At 46.9% G+C, this 21266-nt stretch overlaps 1 protein-coding gene across 1 annotated transcript in view; it reads right to left on the bottom strand.

Moving 5' to 3' along the window:
* Positions 1–21266, bottom strand: part of LOC8028519 (beta-hexosaminidase subunit alpha) — a 116794-nt gene that overhangs the window by 30841 nt on the left and 64687 nt on the right. The window contains exons 7-9 of the mRNA XM_040208932.3: positions 15488–15692; positions 11569–11655; positions 9550–9622 (exon numbers count right to left, since the gene is read on the bottom strand). Of these exons, the coding sequence (XP_040064866.1) occupies positions 9550–9622; positions 11569–11655; positions 15488–15692 (365 nt within the window). The remainder of the gene's footprint in view (positions 1–9549; positions 9623–11568; positions 11656–15487; positions 15693–21266) is intronic.

Raw genomic sequence — 21266 nt, 5'->3', positions numbered from 1 at the left:
ACTCCCGGGCCCGAAACGACGACAGTTGATTAACCTTCTCGCCGAATACCGCGACTGCTTTGCCACGTCGTCGAAGGTGCGCCAAACCACCGTTGCGAAGCACCGCATCGTTACCGAGGACGACGCGCGCCCGGTGCATCGATCGCCATACAGAGTCTCCGTTAAAGAAAGGCAGGCGATCCAGGAGCAAGTTCAAGAAATGCTGAACGACGACATAATTCAACCTTCAAGCAGTCCTTGGGCCTCTCCAGTCGTACTGGTTAAGAAGAAAGACGGGACGCTTAGGTTCTGTGTAGACTACCGGCAGCTGAACACGGTGACGAAGAAAGACGTCTACCCACTCCCCCGCATCGACGACACTCTAGACCAGCTGCGCCACTCTCGATATTTCTCATCGATGGACCTGAAGAGCGGCTACTGGCAGATCGAAGTCGACGAAAGGGACCGAGAAAAGACAGCCTTCGTCACGCCGGATGGACTGTACGAGTTCAAAGTGATGCCCTTCGGACTGTGCACGGCGCCAGCAACTTTCCAACGTGTCATGGACACCGTACTGGCAGGACTAAAGTGGCAGAGCTGTCTCGTCTACCTCGACGACGTCGTCGTGTTCTCCAGCGACTTCGACGAGCACTTGCGACGACTCCGAGCAGTTCTCCAAGCCATACGGACCGCCGGACTCACCCTGAAGCCGTCAAAGTGTCGGTTCGCTTATGACGAACTGAAGTTCCTCGGCCACGTGGTTAGTAACGAAGGTGTCCGCCCAGACCCCGAGAAGACTCGTGCCGTCGCAGCATTTCCAGCACCAAGAGACAAGAAGGCCGTCCGAAGGTTCCTTGGGCTATGTGCCTACTATCGGCGCTTCGTTCGAGATTTCGCAAGAATTTCCGCACCGCTCACACACCTCACGAAGGACGCCGAGAAGTTCGAATGGGCCGATGAACAGCAGCAGGCATTTGACGAGCTGAAGCGACGACTACAGACTCCTCCTGTTCTTGGACATTTCGACCAGGATGCGGAAACCGAGATTCACACGGACGCAAGTAACGCAGGGCTTGGCGCGGTTTTGGTTCAAGTACAAGAAGGCACCGAGCGAGTCATCGCCTACGCAAGTCGGACATTGACCAAGGCGGAGAGAAATTACTCCACGACTGAGAAAGAATGCCTTGCGGTCGTCTGGGCAATCACGAAGTTTCGTCCGTACTTATACGGGAGCCCGTTCCGGGTAGTCACGGACCACCACTCGCTCTGCTGGCTTGCGAACCTCAAGGACCCGTCAGGACGCCTCGCGCGGTGGAGTCTCCGACTACAAGAGTTCAACATGACCGTCGTCTACAAGTCAGGCCGCAAGCACAGCGACGCCGACTGCCTGTCCAGAGCTCCCGTCGCAACACCTTCCGGCAGCAGCGACGACGATGACGACGAGTGTTTTCTGGGCGCAGTGAACATCGACGACATGGCCCGGCGTCAACGAGACGATCCTGAGCTGCGCGCACTAATAGAGCACCTGAAAGGGCGCGGGAGTGCGATGCCACGTGTTTTTTCACGAGCGCTGCCGACCTTCGCCATTAGACAAGGTGTACTCTACAAAAAGAACTTCGGGAACAACAACTCGCCATGGCTGCTGGTAATCCCGACCGACCTTCGGGAGGAGATCTTTCAAGCCTGCCACGACGACCCGACGTCCGGACACCTTGGTTACAGCCGGACCCTGGCACGTATTCGTGAAAAGTATTACTGGCCCAAGCTCCCCAAAACCGTCCACCTGTACACGCGATCATGTCATGAATGCCAGCGACGAAAGAAACCTCCGACGAGGCCGGCCGGACTCTTGCAGTCAATTCCTCCGCCAACAGCACCCTTCCAGCAGATCGGAATGGATCTACTTGGCCCTTTTCCGCCGTCGACGTCGGGAAATCGCTGGATCATCGTCGCCACAGATTATCTCACGCGGTATGCCGAAACGAAAGCCCTTCCTTCCGGAACTGCTGTGGAAGTTGCCAAGTTTTTCATTGAATCCATCGTCCTCCGGCACGGCGCTCCCGAAGTCCTGATCTCAGACCGTGGATCATCATTCATGGCCCAGCTGACGCAAGAAGTCCTTCGTCTCAGCCACACCAGCCATCGCCGCACCACAGCGTACCACCCGCAGACCAACGGGCTGACGGAGCGACTCAACAAGACAATCGCCGATATGATCTCTATGTACGTCGACGTAGAGCACAAGACGTGGGACGAGGTGCTGCCCTACGTCACGTTCGCCTACAATACGGCGGTTCAAGAGACCACTGGATTCACCCCTTTCCAGCTGGTACATGGTCGGAAGGTAACGACCATGCTGGACGCCATGCTGCCCCATGAGCCATCTGACAACGAGAGCGACGACGCCCAGGCGGTTGCTCAACGCGCCGAAGAAGTTCGCCAGCTCGCCCGACTCCTGATTCAAGACCAGCAACGCGTCGACGCCGGCCGCTACAACCTTCGTCGCAGGGACGTCCACTTCCAGCCCGGAGATAGGGTGTGGGTATGGACGCCCATCCGTCGCCGCGGCCTCAGTGAGAAACTGCTGAAACGGTACTTTGGACCATACAAGGTACTTCGTCGCCTCGGCGAACTGAACTACGAGGTGATGCCCGACGGAACACGAACCTCGTCACGCCGCCCACCACGACCTGAGGTCGTCCACGTCGTGCGCCTGAAGCCGTACTACGCTCGATAGGACTGTGGACCTTTTGTGCTCCAAAAGACTCTTTAGTTTATCGTTCTTTTTTATTTTGATTTGTTTTACACTGCATCGGGGCGATGCACTTTTAAAGGGGGGAGTAATGCCGCGCGCAAGGCTGAGAAAGCAACGCTCGGTCACGGTTTTCCAGAAAGTTCCCGTTTATTCATGTACCGCACGTAACTTCTATCATTTATCCCTGCTTTTGTTTTCTAGAAAGTGCGTGTTCATTCTCGCCCCGATCACGCGACGCTCGAACCGCTTTCGCCGAATCTTCGAGATAGCGGCGCACTCTAGATAAGAGGCCGCCCGCGACCTTGTCGAGTCAGTCTCGCCCCAGCGCTCGATTCTGCTGACACGCCGACTTCGACGCCCGCGACGCTCTGCTTTCTTCTGTTTTCTTCTTTATTTTTTTTTGGCACAAGTTCGCCACATTAAACGTTTATTTCTTTCTGTTTATTTCCTGTTTTTTGTTTGGTCACCACCCGTGACAATATATATAACGGGCATGGTGGCGGGAGGCCGAAGGCGTGGGTATAAAACCGAGAAGAAAAAAACCCTCAGTGAAAAACAGCAACAACGGACGATTTAATCTTCGACGTTTCGGCCGGAGTCCGGCCTTCGTCAGGAAGATTAAATCGTCCGTTGTTGACGAAGGCCGGACTCCTGACTTCCTGACGAAGGCCGGATTCCGGCCGAAACGTCGAAGATTAAATCGTCCGTTGTTGCTGTTTTTCACTAAGGGTTTTTTTCTTCTCAGTTATATATATATATACATATATATACAAGAGAAAGCTATAAATTTACGGGGCTTTTGGTGCCTCAACACGTGCGATTGTTTTTTTCTTAGAAGTGTCCTTTGGTCGTCCTACAACCTCAGAGGAGACCAGAGGAAGAGACTCTGTTTCAGGGAGAGACTGGTCGTTTTCAGAGAGCGTTAGGCTCTCGCCCATTTTTTTTATCCGGCGAGAGCGTTGGGCCCTTGGGCGGAGGAGGAGGTTGTTCTGTCCGCCTGGGCTTCAGGTGGCTGCAGGAAGCACGAGGAGAGAGTCCTCGACCCCTGCCAGAAGGGCCAGCTAGGGCCGCTGATGGTACCTCTGGTACCTTGGAGAGAGTGGCACCCTCCTCAGAGGGTACAGCACCCTTAGAACATGCAGTTGACTAAGTGTGCGTCACCTTCAGAGTTTCAGAAGGGGACCCCTGTGGAAAGGACAGGTCTTCCGGAGAAGTCTTTGTCTCCACAGATGCCGTAGACAGTGGGGGTCCCCTCAACACTGCCGGGGCATAAAAACCCCTTGCCTGCAAGGCAAGCTCTTCTTTGGCTGCTTGGTAGCTAATTTTATGTTTTACTTTAGAAGTCAGGACATATTTTTCCTCTTTCCATTTTGGACAGGAGCGAGAAAAAGCAGGGTGAGCTCCGTTACAGTTCACACATTTGACTTCATTTTCGCAGATGTCTGCTACATGGTCAGTACCACCGCACTTTCCACACGTTTCTCGGTCGCGGCAATTTCGGGAACCATGACCGAAACGTTGGCAGCGGAAACACCGCTGAGGATTTGGGATGAAAGGGCGGACTCTACAGTTCAAGTACCCTACCTTCGCGGTGGACGGAAGGGCATGTAGCTCAAATGTGAATATCAGACGGCGGGTTGGTGTTTCTTGTCCGTCACGTTTTAAGGTGATTCGTCGAGCAGCAACGACAGTACTCTTGCACAGACCTTCGAGTATCTCGTCTTCACTGCATTCGAGAAGGTCATCTTCTGAGATGACACCGCAATCAGTATTCAGTGTACGGTGGGGGGTGACAGTAACCGGGTAGTCTCCCAGGCCTGTAATCTTCAAGAGTGCTGTGCTCTGTGGCTTATTTTCTACCTCAACAAGGAGGTCTCCAGCAAGCTTCTTTGCCTTATAACATTTTCCAACCACTTGTTCTAAATGCTTTGCAATGACAAAGGGAGAAACTTTTTGACAAATGCACAATGTCAGTTGTAGAGTGAACTACAAGAAATCGAGGATATTTTTCTGGTTCATTTGCTTTTTCGAAAGTAGGAAGAGCGGGGCGAACTCTTTTCGGGGGCCGCTCTGCTCGGGGTTGAGAAGAGGGGGGCGCCATAAAAAGGCAAAGGGTTTTCGGAATCTGTGGCGCGCCGCCCACCACGGAGCCCAACGAGGGAATAGGTGCTTCATAACAATTATGGCTTTGCTGGAAGCATTACTCTATTAGCGCTACCCAGAAACTATAACGAAGTGTGGATCTGGACGAGAGTATCTGTCACCACCCAAGGTTAGCCCTTTACGCCAAAGGATTTGAAAAGGAAAGAAGAGAAATGAGAAGAGTGAAAAGAAGGAGAAGACAAAGATAAAAGATCGGAGCGTTTTTCTCTGTTTTTTTTTTTGTTTTCCAAACTAGCGTTTGTTTCCTCTGTTTTTTTTTCCTTTAATTGCCTGCACTTCATTTGAATGTATAATTATCTGTAACAAACGGGGCTTCTCTATATTGAAAGCGTCCAATTCTTAAAATAAGTTAAACAAATTAATATACCGCATTGCATATTTCATGCTCCAAGATTGACCTAACTTTATACAACATTTCTTTCCTATTTTCTGTAGTCATTTTAAAACTACGCTCGATGAAATGTAGGAGACTGTTTGCTTTGATTGTCATTGCGTCCACGTGCTCTGCCAAAGAGAGTGTGCTGTTAAAATAAACCCCCGGATATTTGGCTTTCTTAACCTCCGCTAAGACGCCATTTAGGTCTGATGCCGTCCTGAAAGGGTTGCGTTTTTTTATAAATCGGATATAATTGCGCTCTTTAATATTAAGGGGCACTTAATATTAATTAAGTGTTCTTAATATGAAGTGTTCTTAATTAGGGGGCATAATGTAGCAGTTAAGCGCCCCTTAATATTAAGTGCCCCTTAATATTAAGGGGCACTTGATATTCAAGGCATGATGCAGCAGTGCCCTTTAGTGCACTCAATTAAGGGCCACATGATCAGTCTTAAGGTCAGTCTTAAGTAGAGAAGGATAATTATCGTATTTTACTCGATGATAAATGTCACACTCTTCCGCCTAGAAACGAATGCTATATTCTCAGTTAAATCCTGATGATAGACCAAAAGAAGAAGGAGTACGCCTCATTGGGGGTCGCCTGACGTCACTGCCGCGCACGGGGATTTCACACCATCTAACACCTTGGCTAGCGGTAGAGAACTTGCAAAGCCTTCTTCGAGAAATCCTGGCGAGTCCAGAGATGAAAGTTTCATCATGAATAGGGCACTTTATAAAATGCTTGCTAAAGATCTAAAAGCAGGCAGTTTGTCTATTTCTCCCCAATGAAAACAAAATGGCCACTCCAAGTTCTAAAAGCTGTCTTCTGCATAAAAGACCAGATCGGAATCCATGCTGGTATTAAGTGGAAAAGGTATTTCACTCAAGACGCTTAACAAAATTACAGGGTGACTTTTATTTTTATTTTTTATTCTTTACAGATTTGTTAAAACAAAGCCGTGAAAGCTACACTTATTCGGTTTGTGCGAGCGAGTTATACGGCCAGGGGGACATTATATGGGTGGCTAACCTTTCAAATAGGTCGGCTAATTAATTAAAAAAAATAATTACCTTTTTAATTAGTAAAAATTGACCCAAGGTTCCATTAGAAACTAAGAGAGCGTCATCGAAAAACACTAAGCCAACTCTTCTTAGAACGACTTGAAGCTCGTGAGAAACTCGGGGGCGCGCCAAAGTTACCACTCGTGAAGCAGTCGCAAAGCTAGCAGTGGCGGAACGCGGATGATTAGATCATGATCGCGTTCCGCCACTGCTAGCTTTGCGCCTGCTTCACGAGTGGTTACTTTAGCGCGCCCCCAAGTTTCTCACGAGCTTGAAGTCGTTCTAAGAAGAAGTGATTTAGTGGTTTTCATTAACGCTTAGTAAGTTACTAATTGGAACCATAAGTATAATTTCACTAAAAATTTAATTATTTTTATAATTAATTTGCCGACTTATCGCAAAGATTAGCCACCCACATAGTGTCCCCTTTACCGTAAGCTCACTCTCACAAATCGCATAAGTGTAGCTTTCACGGCTTTTTTTAAAACAAATCTGTAATGTATAAAAATAAAAAAAACTGTATAGAGGTGTGTGTGCGTTCAAATAGTTTTAAACAAACACTGGTCAGAAATATTTACCTGTAGTTAGAAACATTGCGTTTAAGCCATCTATTATGAATGGGAACACGATTAGCTGCCTACCATTGAAATGAAAAAATTCTTGAGGAGAGAGATTTGTTTATAAAATTAAATATTAAGGGCGGAATCGCTGAAGTACACATTTTTATCACATTGTTTGGAATTCTATCAGGTCCTGTGGCAGAATCAGATTGAAAATAGTGAAGTAACTCATATACCCCATTATTCTCAATAAGAAATTCTGGCATTTTATTGTGTATAGTCTCGGAGAAGTGCGGAATAATGCGCTGAGGAGTACTGGAGAAAACGAATTGAAAGTAGTCGTTGAAACAAACTGCCTTTTCTAAGTCAATTAAAGTATGTTCATGATTATTAAGAATAGACGGTACACCTATATATTCATTAATACCCGAATTGTTTCACAAGGTTTCATAATTATCTTGGGTTGTTAACCTAATTAAGACCTAGAGTAAAAAAGAAATGCAGTTTTGCTTCCTTAACTTGTTTTTAAACGTTATATAAAGGCGCCCGTGCCAACGTTTTATTATCCGAGTTTTGTTTTCTAATACTTATAAAGTAAACACCGCTTTTTGCTAAGAGGACATCGCAAACTTTTGTTCATCCACGCTTTGTAATTTTTGCGCTTACATAATAACATTTAAAGGGAATATATTTATTGATAAGATCAAACAGTACATCTTGAATGAATTGACACAGATCTCCTATGTCAATTGTCGTGCAATGAGCATTCAAACTCAGGGACATCAGCCAGAAGGTCAAAATATTTTTTTTTTGTATTCGACCTTATCTAAACAAAAAAAAAAAAAACATTTTTTTTTCAAGGCCGGGGTTATTGGTTTCAGCCTTTTGACATGTTACATGCGCTAACACTTCTTCATGATCACGAATGCCCAGAATCGTTATCACTGAACCATAAAAATTTGTTTAATTTAGGAAAAAAATAAAAAAGGCAAGCAGTACCTGTTTTCCTCAATTCTGAAAATTGGTCGCCGAAAATTAATTGAAGGGAAACTGCTTCTTTAGGGTTCACTCAACTCAAACGACGCGAGAATAAGCGATATATGCACAAATTTCGAGTTTTATCCCAAAACTGTCAATCGCGCCCACGACACAACGTGCCCCACATCAAGGCATATTTATAATATCTGTGCATATATTGATGTTTAATTAATATGCGAGCACACGCTATTTGTACGTCAAAGACAGCTGCATCTTCTCTCGTCATGTACTAAATCAATCGCTGCTAGGCGGGAAATACGCGCACTATTGGATGTCAAGAGCTGCTAGTTATTTCCTAGCTGTCCACAACCGTTGGTTTGTTTTTTCTTACTTCGCCAATGTGCTTATATTGCAGCCAATATTATGCGACAGTTGGTGTTATATTATCGAGTCAAGGGCTCGAACATATGGCGCAGTGGCTACACCCGTCCATGGGCGATGGGGTGTGGCCAGGAAGCGCGGCGTCCCCCAACAACAAACCATTGGGGTGCGGTGTTGTCGGCGCCGGCGGGAGTCTCCGCGTCCTTATTTGTATTGGAATTTTGAATTGTACATTTTCCTAGCCACGTCTTACTCATTTAGTGGCCTCGGCTAATTGCACGAGGCTCGTTACAGTGTGAAACTTGGTGTGAATGCTATGACTTGCAATAGTTGATTACACGTGAATGCCGCAGAATGGACACCAAAGAATGCTTCCCATTCTAAGAAGCTGCTCAGTATTTTCAGTTGCGACGTCGCGCGGGCGGCAAACGAAGCGAGAAACTGTGGTCGAAACTGAAAATTGCAAGCAGAATCAAGTGGGCATAACAAATGGGGGCAGTTCGAGTGATCAACACCCACTTGTATTTACTGTTTACACCGAGCCGATTTCGCCAAGACACTTTTCAGCTTTACGAGGACCTGCAATTACCTAGTATTTCAATTAACGTATTGACGGCACGTACATCCTTCACGTGGACCACGGCCGTTTTGAACGACGCACTGAACGTAGTCCGTGTGGTTCTAATCACATGGCGGTTCTCCCTCGTTCACGTTGGAACAATGCAAATAGATCTTATTGCAAAGAGTAAATGCAACTCAAATTGCTTTACACAGAGGCCATCATGGTCCGCCTAGTTTTCCCTTTTCACGGCACCCATCGACGTTTTCTGAGAGATGTCAGGAAACACATAAAAACACTTAACACAATTCCCAGATCTTTCTGTGCATCCTCGGTCACGGCGTTTTACGAGAAGGCCATTGGTTTCTACCAAAGCGGCACTAATGTGTTCCGTTAAGTTTTTGCCCACACCCATTCTGGTACTGCGCCCGAAGCGCCTTTGCCGTAGCGTGGCGGAGGGGAGTTCAGCTGGTGCCTAAGGGCGGTCCCAAAGTAATCCAATGTTTCTGTTTTTTCAACACGAAAAAGAATATTTTGGAAAAAGCTGAATAGAGGTAATGAGTGAAAAGGCAGGGTATTAACAACATTAAGTATGGGGCTGACGCGATGTCTACGTCCAGTGTAGCTGTCTCCGTAGATCGTATTTTCAGTTTAAATCATAAGAAAAATCAGGGTCTTGTGAACTCGTATACTAAACATTTTCGTGATAGGTAGTCTGAAAAAAATAATACTTAACTGCAACTCCGTTATCAAAAACTTCTTGCCACACGATGTAGCTTTTCCGAAGTGCCTCTATAATCTTAAGCAACCTGAAAAAGGAAATTACTATTAATTTGTAATACATTTTTAGTGAACACTAAGGACCCGAAAGTCTGTCTCCTCTCAAAGAAGTGCTGACGTCATTTTAAAGGCGGGTTCACAAAGCACCGTATTCTCACGTCATCTTGTGTTAAGTACAACTCACCGAAACGTTCTTGTCTAGAACTTGGCGTGCCATGCTCTCTCCTTGAACTGGTAGCCACGCTTAGTATGAAGCGCAGATATCTCAGTCACGTGTGCGTCCGTTTTCGCAATGGAACGAAACGTAAGAACACGGGGATGTGTGAACCTGCCTGGCGTCTGCTTACGCACAAGTCACCGTGACTTATTTGTTTCATATTAAGCGTGAAACAGACGAGCAGACAGCCTATAGACAATAGACCTTCCCGGAAAATCTTAGGAGACCTTACAACGAGGAGAGTTGTGGTGCTTTTCGAATGTACGTTCGCGCCAGATCAAACATTAGGCACTCACAATTGATAGATTGATAGACGTGCTGCGTTGCGAAGTTCTACAGAACAAACGCGTCACCAAAAATTGAAAGGAAAATGATGAATTACATTGAGATGAGGAGAAACACAACGAACACGAATGGGCGCAGACTAAAGCCTAGTTCACATGCAGCGGTTTTGGCCCTAGGGCGGCGCGATTTCTGCCGTCGCGGCGCTCTGGCCAGCACCAGCAATTCTGCGGCACGAGCGCCGCGACAACAGGAATCGCGCCACTTTAGGGCCAAAACCGCTGCATGTGAAACACGCTTAACAACGGTTTTTTTTTTCTCCTTTTCAATGCATGAGTTTCCCCATGCGTGAGTTTGGAAAAGAACGAAAGCTATGAAATAATGATAAACGTCGTCATGAAGATGTGTGCACTTTCGATTTTTGTGGTTTTTTTTTTTCCCCTTTTCTGATAAACGTTCGGTTTTTGTGGTGTGAGAGGGGACCTTGAAGCTCGTGCTGGTGTCCGCCTCGTTATGCTGTGTTGTGTCTCAGCAGTTCAATATCCTTTTGGTTCAGTGCAATGGATGGATCACTGACACACGTGCCGTGCTTCCCTGATGCCATGAGGAAGACTTCTATGATTTCACGCTTGTTTCTATTCTTCGATCTGTCCATGACAGATGTATTTCCAAATAGCGGTTCGCAGCTGCATCTCGCGCAATGCGCTGCTAAGTTGCCAGGTGCTTGCAATTACCCGCATGCATATTGATGTTCTCTGAGTCTGTCATTTAAGCACCTGCCCGTCTGCCCGATGTATGAGATTCCGCACGTCAATGGTATTTTGTAGACGAACCTTCTACGCATTCTACGAACTTGCTTTTGTGCTTTACCCGACACGACGACTCCCCCGATGTGTCGCCTTCCTCTTTGTTAACCTTTTTGCACGGTCCTTTTAGCTTAAAGGGGGCGGATAGGGCCACAAAGTGGCCCTATCCGCTTCGCCTTCTTTAGTGGGTGAAGTGGCTCCCGTTCTGAACTTATCTTTTCCCCGTGTTTGCTGCTGTTTGTGGCCAATGAAGTGTTATGCCGAGTTAGTGTTCAATCGCGCAGAAAATGCAATGAGAGCCGCTCTGGCTGCCCGCTACATACAGCCTATCCAGAACATGCTTTAGTGGCGCCCTCTCGAGCCGTCGGCACAGAGTGCGGCAGCCGTGAGCGCTCGCTGAGCTCACTACCCCTCCTCTCGTTCACGGCCACTCAAGCAACCAAGACGTTATGAAGGAGGTTATTTTTTGCCTGTTTTCTTTCATTTTAATTCGCCTATATATCTTAAAATAAAGCGAAATTCGAGGGAAAAAAAGTTTCACTGCGTTACTACGATTACCGCGCTCAGGTTGGGTGCAAATTAAAAACCAGTAAAAAAGTCATTGCAAGGCCCCTTAAGCACTTTACTTAACAAATCAACGTTAAATTTTCCCAAATTACAATCCACTTACCTTTGGATATAGTACTCCTCAAGCTTAATATAGTGTCCAGCGATACCCATCTTTTCCATGAAGGCTGTGATGTTTGGATTTGACATCCTGCAAATAAAAATGTTTTTAAGAGTTAAGGGCAATCGTGGCTTCGAGGTGTCTTAAATAGGCGGATAAAAACAAATAAGGTGAACATCAACAAGGCGAACGTCAACAACGACCAACTTTATACTTTCGACCACGTCATCTGAAAGCTCCCTATGGAAGAGCTTGCACCCGGCTGAGGGCCGAGTTTTAGTGCCACCTAGGGAGAGGCGTTCTCACTATTCGGCACGAAAACTCGATTCTCCTACCAAACTCGTATTGAGGAGTTTCAGCGAATATGGGGGGCGCTCCGATCGACCCAACATGGCGGACAAGAGGGGGATAGATTTGCGACGCCCGTAGACCGGTAGCGTATAAATAAAACAAAGCGTGTCGTTCTCTGTTTGTTGCCGTGTGCGAGACGATCATCGTTTCAGCCAAGACATACCGTGGTGCAACAGATGAAGTGTTCAAGCCAGTCGAAGGCAAGAAAACTTGTCGTAGTCAAGATATGTGTGCAAGTGTTCGACGTGAACTCTCACGCTGGTGCAGCTGTCATCAAGTTGAACCGAATGTACGCGGGTCCAAAGAAAGGTACATATCAACAATGTTCGCGCGTTGAAACTATGACGCGTACTTTATCTAAAACTAAACTTAACGGTCTGCGGCTACAAACATTTTCGTTGACGTTGCTTAGATGATGTAACCATTCAGGCCTCGCATTAAAAGGTGTTGCGAACTCTTCAGTTGTTCTAGTAAATTGTGCTAAAAAGCGGTTGGATGGAAAGTATGAATACTTCAGCATAGAAGGGACGATTGAGGTCTTTATACTGCGTTCTATGTATCGGAACAACGGCATCCTTGGTGTTATATTGCGATCAGCTGGTCGCCGATCGTACTGTTTCTTACGCATAATGTAAATAAGCCCCGGAAGCACCAATCTCATTTCGATGTGCTTGTGCACCCCACAAGCCTCGTTTTGGCTCTTGTGGAAAGCTCTATTGTAATGGCAATAGTCTCATCGGTCATTCGAGTTGTATGTGCCACGGTGATATCTCCAGTGTATGATCTGCTGACAAACAAGTCTGTATTAAATGCGAGAAGGAGAACGAAGGTAAAGCTTTTTTAACTGTTTTCGTTTTACAGAACAGGGCAAAGCTTCTAAAACAAGAGCAACCAAAGCTGGTATTTGAGTGTGCTAAAGAATTAATGGCAAAAGTTGTTTATGCTAAGTGGTAGATGTGTGCAGTTGATTTTCTGTTTGCCTCTCCATTGTAAATTGGAAGATATGTATCAGCAGAAGACACGTGTCCTTTTCAAAATGTATTTTATTAGGGCGAAAATAGGTTTTCATACACAACCGAAGAGTTCGCAACACCATTTAATGCGAGGCCTCAATGGTTACATCATCTAAGCAACGTCAACGAAAATGTTTGTAGCCGCAGACCGATAGATTTAGGTTTAGAGAAGTATGCGTCACAGTTTCAGCCTCAAACACGCTACATTGTTGATATGTACCTTTCTTGATGACAACCGCACCAACGTGAGAGAGCCCACGTCGTCAAACACTTGCACACATATCTTGACTATGGTATGGAAAGATTTATTGCTTGAAGTGAAGATCATCTCGCCACGACTAGCTACGATCACCCACCGCAGCGATGCAGGCGTCGAAGGGGCGCAACGCAGGCAGTCGCCCTCACCCGACGCTGCTCGTTTGGCATTCACGGCTTTCCACCCAGGTGCTTCATTGGTACTTGGCACCGAGTGTTATTTTCTGTGCTTGTGTGTGTGCTCTGTGGCTAGATATGGGCCTCAAGAGCAGTTCTTCAGGCCCAATAGCGTTCGCCGAAGAACTTCTGAAGAAAATGCCACCCAGGAAAAAAGGACGAAGACGCAACGCACCAGCTTGGCGGACTATGCACTGGGCGCGGAAATCGGGCCCTGCGAATTATACACCAAATGCAAACTATCTAAACAAAACAAAAACATTTTTAGGCTCAAATTGGCTTCTGCAGACTATACGCCTGGACACTGGTGCCTGTTATTATGCATTGTATTTTCACTGCTGTTTGTTGTGCCTTGAAAGTGCCTTCCTGTAATGATGCAGAGGGGTCCACTGAACCTTGAAATAAAGATATTTAAGCCCATCTACATGCAGTGTCCCTCGAAGCCAGATGGTCAGGGAAAAGGTGCGCCATTACCTGATTTGCCAACAGCACACCAATGGTCACAATCAAAACTCACCGAGTCAATGGGCAGTTTTCCACCACAATATTTATTGCCGTGTAATCACCAATTTGGTCCATTAAAAGTCTTGAGGCTGTAGCCTATAGCACATTCATTCTGGATCTGCAAAGCTAATGCTGTAGACATGCATCATCACATGAGCATGTTTCTTATCAATCTTAAACGTAAAACGCTAGTTATGCAACGACATTCCCATATCATCACATTTTCAGCAAATTGAATGGTTCCACCTGTCATACTGTTAGCTTTGGAAGTAAATCAATTCCCAATACCACCAGTGGCATACATCGTGCCAGAGCCGCATCGTGCCAAGCATTAGTGCCGCATGTGGCACAAAGATGTCCGAACTAGGGAAGCAAACTTAATCGATTGTGTTGATTAAAGCACTCCAGTACGGGCGGAATTATCAATCAAAGAAGGTCACTCGAAAGGGAAGTTTTCTCGCTGAACGAATATGACTTTTTATTTGGCGTATAAGGCCGAAGACATTCACACCGTGATCGGTACAGAAGCATTTTCAATCGGTCATGCGTGCTAAAAATAACAAAAACAAAGGTGGATTAGAAACGCGATAGATTCGCCTTTGCACGGAGTACTTACACTCAAAATCGTGTCAACATAAAGCGACTATGGCCCACCTTGCTAGCAGCAATCTTAAAATTTATCCGTGTAGTCGTCGCACCCGTGCACCAAGCGAAAGTGTCGATGCAAGCCCCTCCGCCGTCAACTTTGAGTCGCTGTTGAGTCTTAAGAACTCTGCTCTATGAGGTCCATATCTAGCCACTGAGCACATACACAAGCACAGCGAATAATACTCGGTTCCAAGTACAAGCGAAGAAACCGGGGCGGAAAGCCCTGAAGGCCAAACGAGCAGCGTCGGGCGACGGCGACTGACTGCGTAGTACACAGGTTGCGCTCCTTCGACGCCTGCATCGCTGCGGCGGGTGGTCGTAGCTATTCGTAGCAGATCGTGTCACCTCTGTTGCTCGTACCGGAACACTAGAGCCGCGTAATATTCTTGCTGCCGAAGTTTATAAGCCTACGTTCGCGGCCAACGCCTTTACACAAAGCCAACGCCCAGCGAACCTATCCCCCTCGTTCTCTTTCGGCGACCGGCCGCCAGGGCGGTGACACCGTCGCTGAAACTCCTCAATACCTCGCTGGGTTCTTCTGTTGTCCGTGGGTGCGTGCCAGCTGATCGCGCTTTCTAGTTTCAAGCGCGTTCACACTGTAAAATGTTTTTTTCTCTAAGTAAAGGATACTCAAGGGGCTCAATTCGTTAATAAAGCAGCTTTTTTTTAGTCTGCGCAGCCAACACCAGATAGTATTGGCTGCGCCCGCCCGCCACCAACACTATTGAGGCGAACACAAACTTGCTCCAAGAAGAAAAGACGAAAAAAAAAAACTAGTTCCAAGCCCCGCCTCGAGGCGCCGCTGAAACTTGCCCCTCCGGGAGGTGCGTGCTGGAGTGTTTGCAGATGGAGTGATCGTAAGTATAAAGTAGGTTGTGGTTCTAACATGATACCATGGATTCACAATCCATCTTGGTTCTTGAGGTAAAATCTTGCCACATTTGTTAGAATGAGCAAAGAACAAACGGTCATACCAGCAGTCAAAGCCGACCTCGTCGCCTCCGAGGTGGAGGTATTGGTCAGGAAAAACGTTGACCACTTCTTCGAAGAATGTCTCCAGGAAGCGGAAGGTTGACTCGAGTGCGGGGTTGATGGGCCCGTACTTGCCATTGGGAGACGTGCCCTTGTAGCAGGGGGTCAGCAGATCGGGGTACCCCTTTCCCCAGGACTGTGTGTGGCCTGTGGGAAACTCCTATAGTCACTGGCAGTGTAAGGTAAACAAAGCGTGTCTTTCGAACGCACTACCTTTAGCACTACCTCCGCGCCTTACGTCGGGGTTCGGCAGGTTTAACACGAGACGCCGAAGCGTGGCCGAGGAGGATGCTCGCACTAGAGAACTGAAGCTCTTCCCTGCCGTTCTTAACTTATCAGTGACTATTATTATAAAGGCGGTAACGGGATAGCTGGAAAGCGTCTTTCACTGTTGTGTTCAGCGTCCTAAAGCGTACATGCATCAAAGGTGGTCTCCATGTGGCCACAAATAACGTCACAGGATACGGGATATTGTCTGATCAAGCGATCTTGGCGATTGGTTACAGAAGTCCCGGAATAAAGTAAGAGCGAACGGAAGTGTCACTGTCGACGCCGCGTTCAAACTCCTCAGCGCAGAAACTTCCGTGGAGCGTCAATCTAGAAAGCGCAGCAGAACGGGGGACAGCCGTATCTACCTTCGCTCTTGACACAGCCAGGATGGCAGCAGACAATGGCGTGACACTTTTAAGACGTCAACGGGAGGGAAATAAAGAACGACGAATGAGAACGCGGTCAACACAAGTTGGAGGCGCCGTCACGGCGCTAAGGTCGTAGTGCTGAATCTTTTACGTCACCACAGGCCAGCATAGAATTTCACAATACACCTTTCCCGGTATCTAGTCGTTCACAATGACCAGGTGCCGCGATGTCAGTATCTGCGGTTTAATTTAGCGGTTTGCACCATTGACACCTCCGGACATACATTTAGCCATCTCTACACGAGACACAAAAAAGTGTTTGCGACAAACTATCATTACAAACAAACTGATCCGCAGCCAAACCGGGATTATTTGTGCTGCCCGGGCTTCCTGGAAACGCCGGGGAGCTGAAGTCATCGAGCCGCGTCGCAAAAGCTTGGACTTGGCCTGATACGCGCGCCGGGGAGAAATCCCCGGGATTTCTTTCTTGAGTGAATGGGTGCTTTTAGCAAACTTTCGCCGTTTTCCGCGTACCGCACTATGGGAGCCTTTGAAGCATGCTTTGAAGCGCGTGCTCCGCGGTCACGGTATCACCAGGGCCCTTCGCACACGGAATACGTCAACGGTTTGCTCAAAGCGCCTAATATTTCTATAGAGCTCACGTGAAATGATAAAAAGTCCTCATGATGTATTGAACGTGGCTTTTGACTTCCGAAGATGATCATAATACCGTGTTTCTAAACCTCATAAACAAAAAACATGCACAGTAGCGGACCAGAAGGCGATATAGCTTCTTGATCACAACGAGCACGCACACTGTACCAGCAAATGTCGTACTGCGTGCCACGCAGCAGTATGCATCCAGAACACCTCTGATTAGATACATTCCGTTTCGGTGCCTACGTAAAAGAGATAAAAAAAACTCCGGAAGACAATGCTGTGTGGTGAAGTTTTGGCACACCTAAACAGTAATTAGGCTTCCTGGATTTGAAATTCCGGCGCCGCAAACTATTTGGCCTTTTGGCGGCTTCGTAACCTTTAAACCACTTTATCAGTGCAGTTCATTTATCCTCATAATTAGTTTTTATCATAAAACTAAGCAATCTAGATCGATGATGTCATGTGACTACTAACATATTCACGTGACTGTATGACTTCATATAACATCACATTGTTACGTGACAGGGGGGCGTGTCTTGACACCATGACCTCACTGGTTCATGTGACATCAACATGCCACGTGATGTGACGTCGCGTAACATTCTGTCGTCAAGTAACGCGAAGAAACAGTGTCATGTGAATATAATGACAAAGGACGCCAAATATCATTTCGACGAGGGGCGAACCCATAACAGCATTCGCTGTAAAAGAGCTGGGAGCAAGCTCACGTGAACAAAAGACAAGGAGATATTCATTGTTCATTGATTCTGCGTGCATGATCGAGGAGAAACGCTTATCCATTCATCTAGAGAGCTCGTGTATTCTGTTACCTCGAGCGTAAAAGAAAAGAAAGCCAGAATGACCTTGACATTGGCAGTCTCGCCCTAGTTCTTTCCAGAACATTCTAGGCGGAATATTCGAGATGACGAGCATAGTACATAAAAAGCCGAGCGCCGTATTGCCAATCCATTCGCTGATTCTCTCTCGCAATAGCCAGGTATCACGCCGACGCGCCGTCGCTTTAGCTGCGGCCGTCGACGCTCGCTGGTGCTTTCTCGAAGTGTGTCGTTCTTTTTGGTTGGCACAAGTTCGCCCCATTAACTTTTTAGTTCATTCATTTTGTCTTTTCCTGCCTCATCGTCTGTCACTCGTGACAGTATTGAAAATAAAAAACGACTGAAAATGGCAGATTACCTATACTAACTGAACATATAAAAACGACAGGAAAGGGTTTTGCTTGTCCCCCCTCAGCCGCAACCCAGGCAGCACACCAATGTCGGTCCGACATTGGCCTAACATTTGCAAAGACCGGCCTCAATATTGGACAATATTGGAAGCGCTACCCTTCCCAATGTTGGCCCAGTGATCGGTGCCAATGTTGGGCCAATGTTCAGGCATCGTTCTAGCTGATGTCGGCCCCATCATTGGTGCCAATGTTGGGCCATCGCTAAACCATGGTTCCAGCCAAGGTGCTCCCACATTGGCGAAGACCGGCGTAATATTGGACAACACTGGAAGCGCGACCCGATCGAATGTTGGCCGTCATGCTGATTTTTGGCCATCGTTGCACTCGCCCAGCTCTTTGCAAGTGCCCTCGCCAAGTTTTTGCAAAAAGGAAGGTAAACAGACACAAGGGATTGTTTTGAAATCTCCTAACAGTTTATTACACACAGCTTATTCTGTAGACAAGCGCAATCTCAGCAATTCGTAATATGTGAAGAGGTACTACTCAGCTGTGATACAATTAAAAAGACTGCAAAGCAAGCAACAACCAGGGTAATTCTTGGGTAGTGTCCAGTCTCCCGGCAGCTGACAGAATTGTTTCACCAAAATTCTACCACTAGTCGCCCCTCATTGGCGGTGCAATCAGTTCATCGAACTACATTTCATAAACAGATCGTTCCATCAACACGCGAGGTTTCATAAAAAAACTCAATATGTTTTCTTTTCTTCTTTTTTTTTTGTTGCAATGAACCACTTCAGATTAGCATGAAGCGGCGTGAAAGGGTGGGCTGGTTCGGTGAGCACGCGCCTCAGGAATACACGCGTGACGAAATGCCCCTACAGCGCGCAATTCGCGTAACGAATGTCGATGAAACGTAAATGTCGACCAGAAAGGTGGCAACGAAACGTGTTTTTGCGAAACGCAGGTAGAATAAAAAAAGTCAGTATTCTACCTGCGGTTGTGGCATTATTTCAGACAGATAATGGCAGGCGACTGTCGGTAAGATTGCGGGAAAATTATTCTCCCAGCTGCCAGGAGATAGGCAATGCCCAATTCTAGAGGTTATCCGGAAGATTACCCATACAAGAACGGACAATGATCATCAAGTAGGTTGCAGCACACTTACGTTGAAAATACTGGACTTGAAAGATGTAATCCGACTTATATGTCAACACGGGCACTGCAGAACAACTACTCAAACACAAAAACTACAGGGAAGTGATCCGTGAAGATTCAACACAATGTAGCACACGCTGCCATTTGCCGAACCGGACACTAAACTGTTCACAAGAATGTCTTGGGCATTTTTGAAGAAATCGACACGGGTAGGACTTTTCGAACGAGATACCATTTACCACAGAAGCGAAATCCACAGCTGGCCTGCACCCCGCAGGCCGCATCACGCGCGAAACTAGGTCCGGTCCTTGCGACGCAGGCATTCCGAGTTTGTCAACGGGTAATGTGTCATCCGTCAAACCACATGATCACACTTCTGCCGTTACCCGCGCACAGAGAGCGGATTCAAGTCCGGCGAGTACGCACAGCAACCGCGCCTCCAGCTTAGGGAGAGAGAGAAAAAAGAGAGAAGGAGTACAAAGCAAGCAGGCCAGAACGGGGGTGGGGTGCGCTTACAAAGGCTTATCTTCAGGGGCATTTCAACAATGAACGGAGCGAGAGAATTTGTCACTTCTACCCAAGGTTGATAGTGCAGTAGAAGTTATACGTGACCTTGTGCTTTAGGCAGGTTCCGTGCTCTGCCTTATCACCAGCTTTGAGACAGTAGTCACGTGACCCTAACCGGAGACAGGATTGGCCTTAAACACGCATAGCGTCTACCTTGCTGTCATTACCGATTTAACAGGACAGCTCTTTGAAGGTCAGCTTTCGAACTTCTAAAGAAACTGTCCAGTCCAAAAGTGGTTCTAAACGGGGCAAGCGTGACGACAGTATGTTTTGCGTCGTATAACTTACATTATAATTTAGAATGAAGAACTAAGCGCGACTATTTTTTGCGCACGATATACACAAATATATCTATAAATATATAAATATATTTTTTATCAATAAATTTAAAACTGTTTGTACACTGTTAGGTTCGCGTTTTTAAACTTCAAATTTTTTTACGAAAGAGTTGCACATAAAAGACACCTCGAACAGCACATCGTCCGACTTTCAACACACGATGAATCACCGACGCTCGCAGTAAGAAGGTTGCGATGCTGCGCGAACGGTTTCTGAAATATGCTGTGTAGGGTACGCCGGGCGCAACGGCTTCGCGACCGTTCGAAGGGCAAATGATTCGCGACAACAAAGTAGCGTCTTGGAGCATCAGTAAGCTAACGGGGCTCGAGAGTCCTACGCTCACATTCCCGCAGAGCGAGCCCGGCCGGCCAGATCGAGGCGCAGCATGCTCTCGCGTCGCGATTGCTACGTCGTTGCTCTGCCTACGCTGATGACATGTGCACTGGCAGTCGAAGCAACCCTCTTGAGACTTCACTCGAGTTTAATATATGACTTTATAGCGCGATAGACTCTCGTAAAACTAAAAGTAGAAGTCACTTCGGTTGCGACGTAAGCGGTGGCTTTATGTTTGTTGACACCTGCGTCGACAATGACTAAATATGCACAGAAACATTACATATAAAAATGGAGCACGCACAAAGAAATACAAACATGGCAGGGGCACGGACAAAGAGAAGACGTTAACGCTACGTATACATACAAAATACATGAGAAAAGACAGAAATGCTTAAATCTAAAAAACGAAATTAAGTTGTCACCGCCGGGATGAGGCAATGCGAATGGAGAGCAGCCGGCAAAAAACTGCAATAGTCCTATAGGCAGCTAAGGACGTATTTGTGATAGCGGTTATAAAGCCCCGGCGACGCACGCCCCATGAAGTTGGCTAAATAAAATTCTCGCCCGAGCGAGCTCATGAATGACTCTTTTCCAATTTCCTACCTCTGCATTGCAAAAAAGAGGGTCGCGGGTCTACAGCCTAGGCGACACAAATATCGATAAGCCATTGGCTATGGCAGTACAATATTGACCAGCCTATACCAGGGCATCACCAATATTGGAAAACTCTTGGCTTTGACAGATTAATATTACCCAGCTTAAGCCAGCGTATATTCAATATCGGAAAACCATTGGCTCTGACAGTCCAATATTGTACAGGTTATGCCGGCGTATATCCAA

The sequence above is a fragment of the Ixodes scapularis genome, unplaced genomic scaffold, assembly GCF_016920785.2.
Source record: "Ixodes scapularis isolate PalLabHiFi unplaced genomic scaffold, ASM1692078v2 PGA_scaffold2__306_contigs__length_199485367, whole genome shotgun sequence".
Lineage (NCBI taxonomy): Eukaryota > Metazoa > Arthropoda > Arachnida > Ixodida > Ixodidae > Ixodes > Ixodes scapularis.
This window is presented reverse-complemented; position numbering and strand designations above follow the sequence as displayed.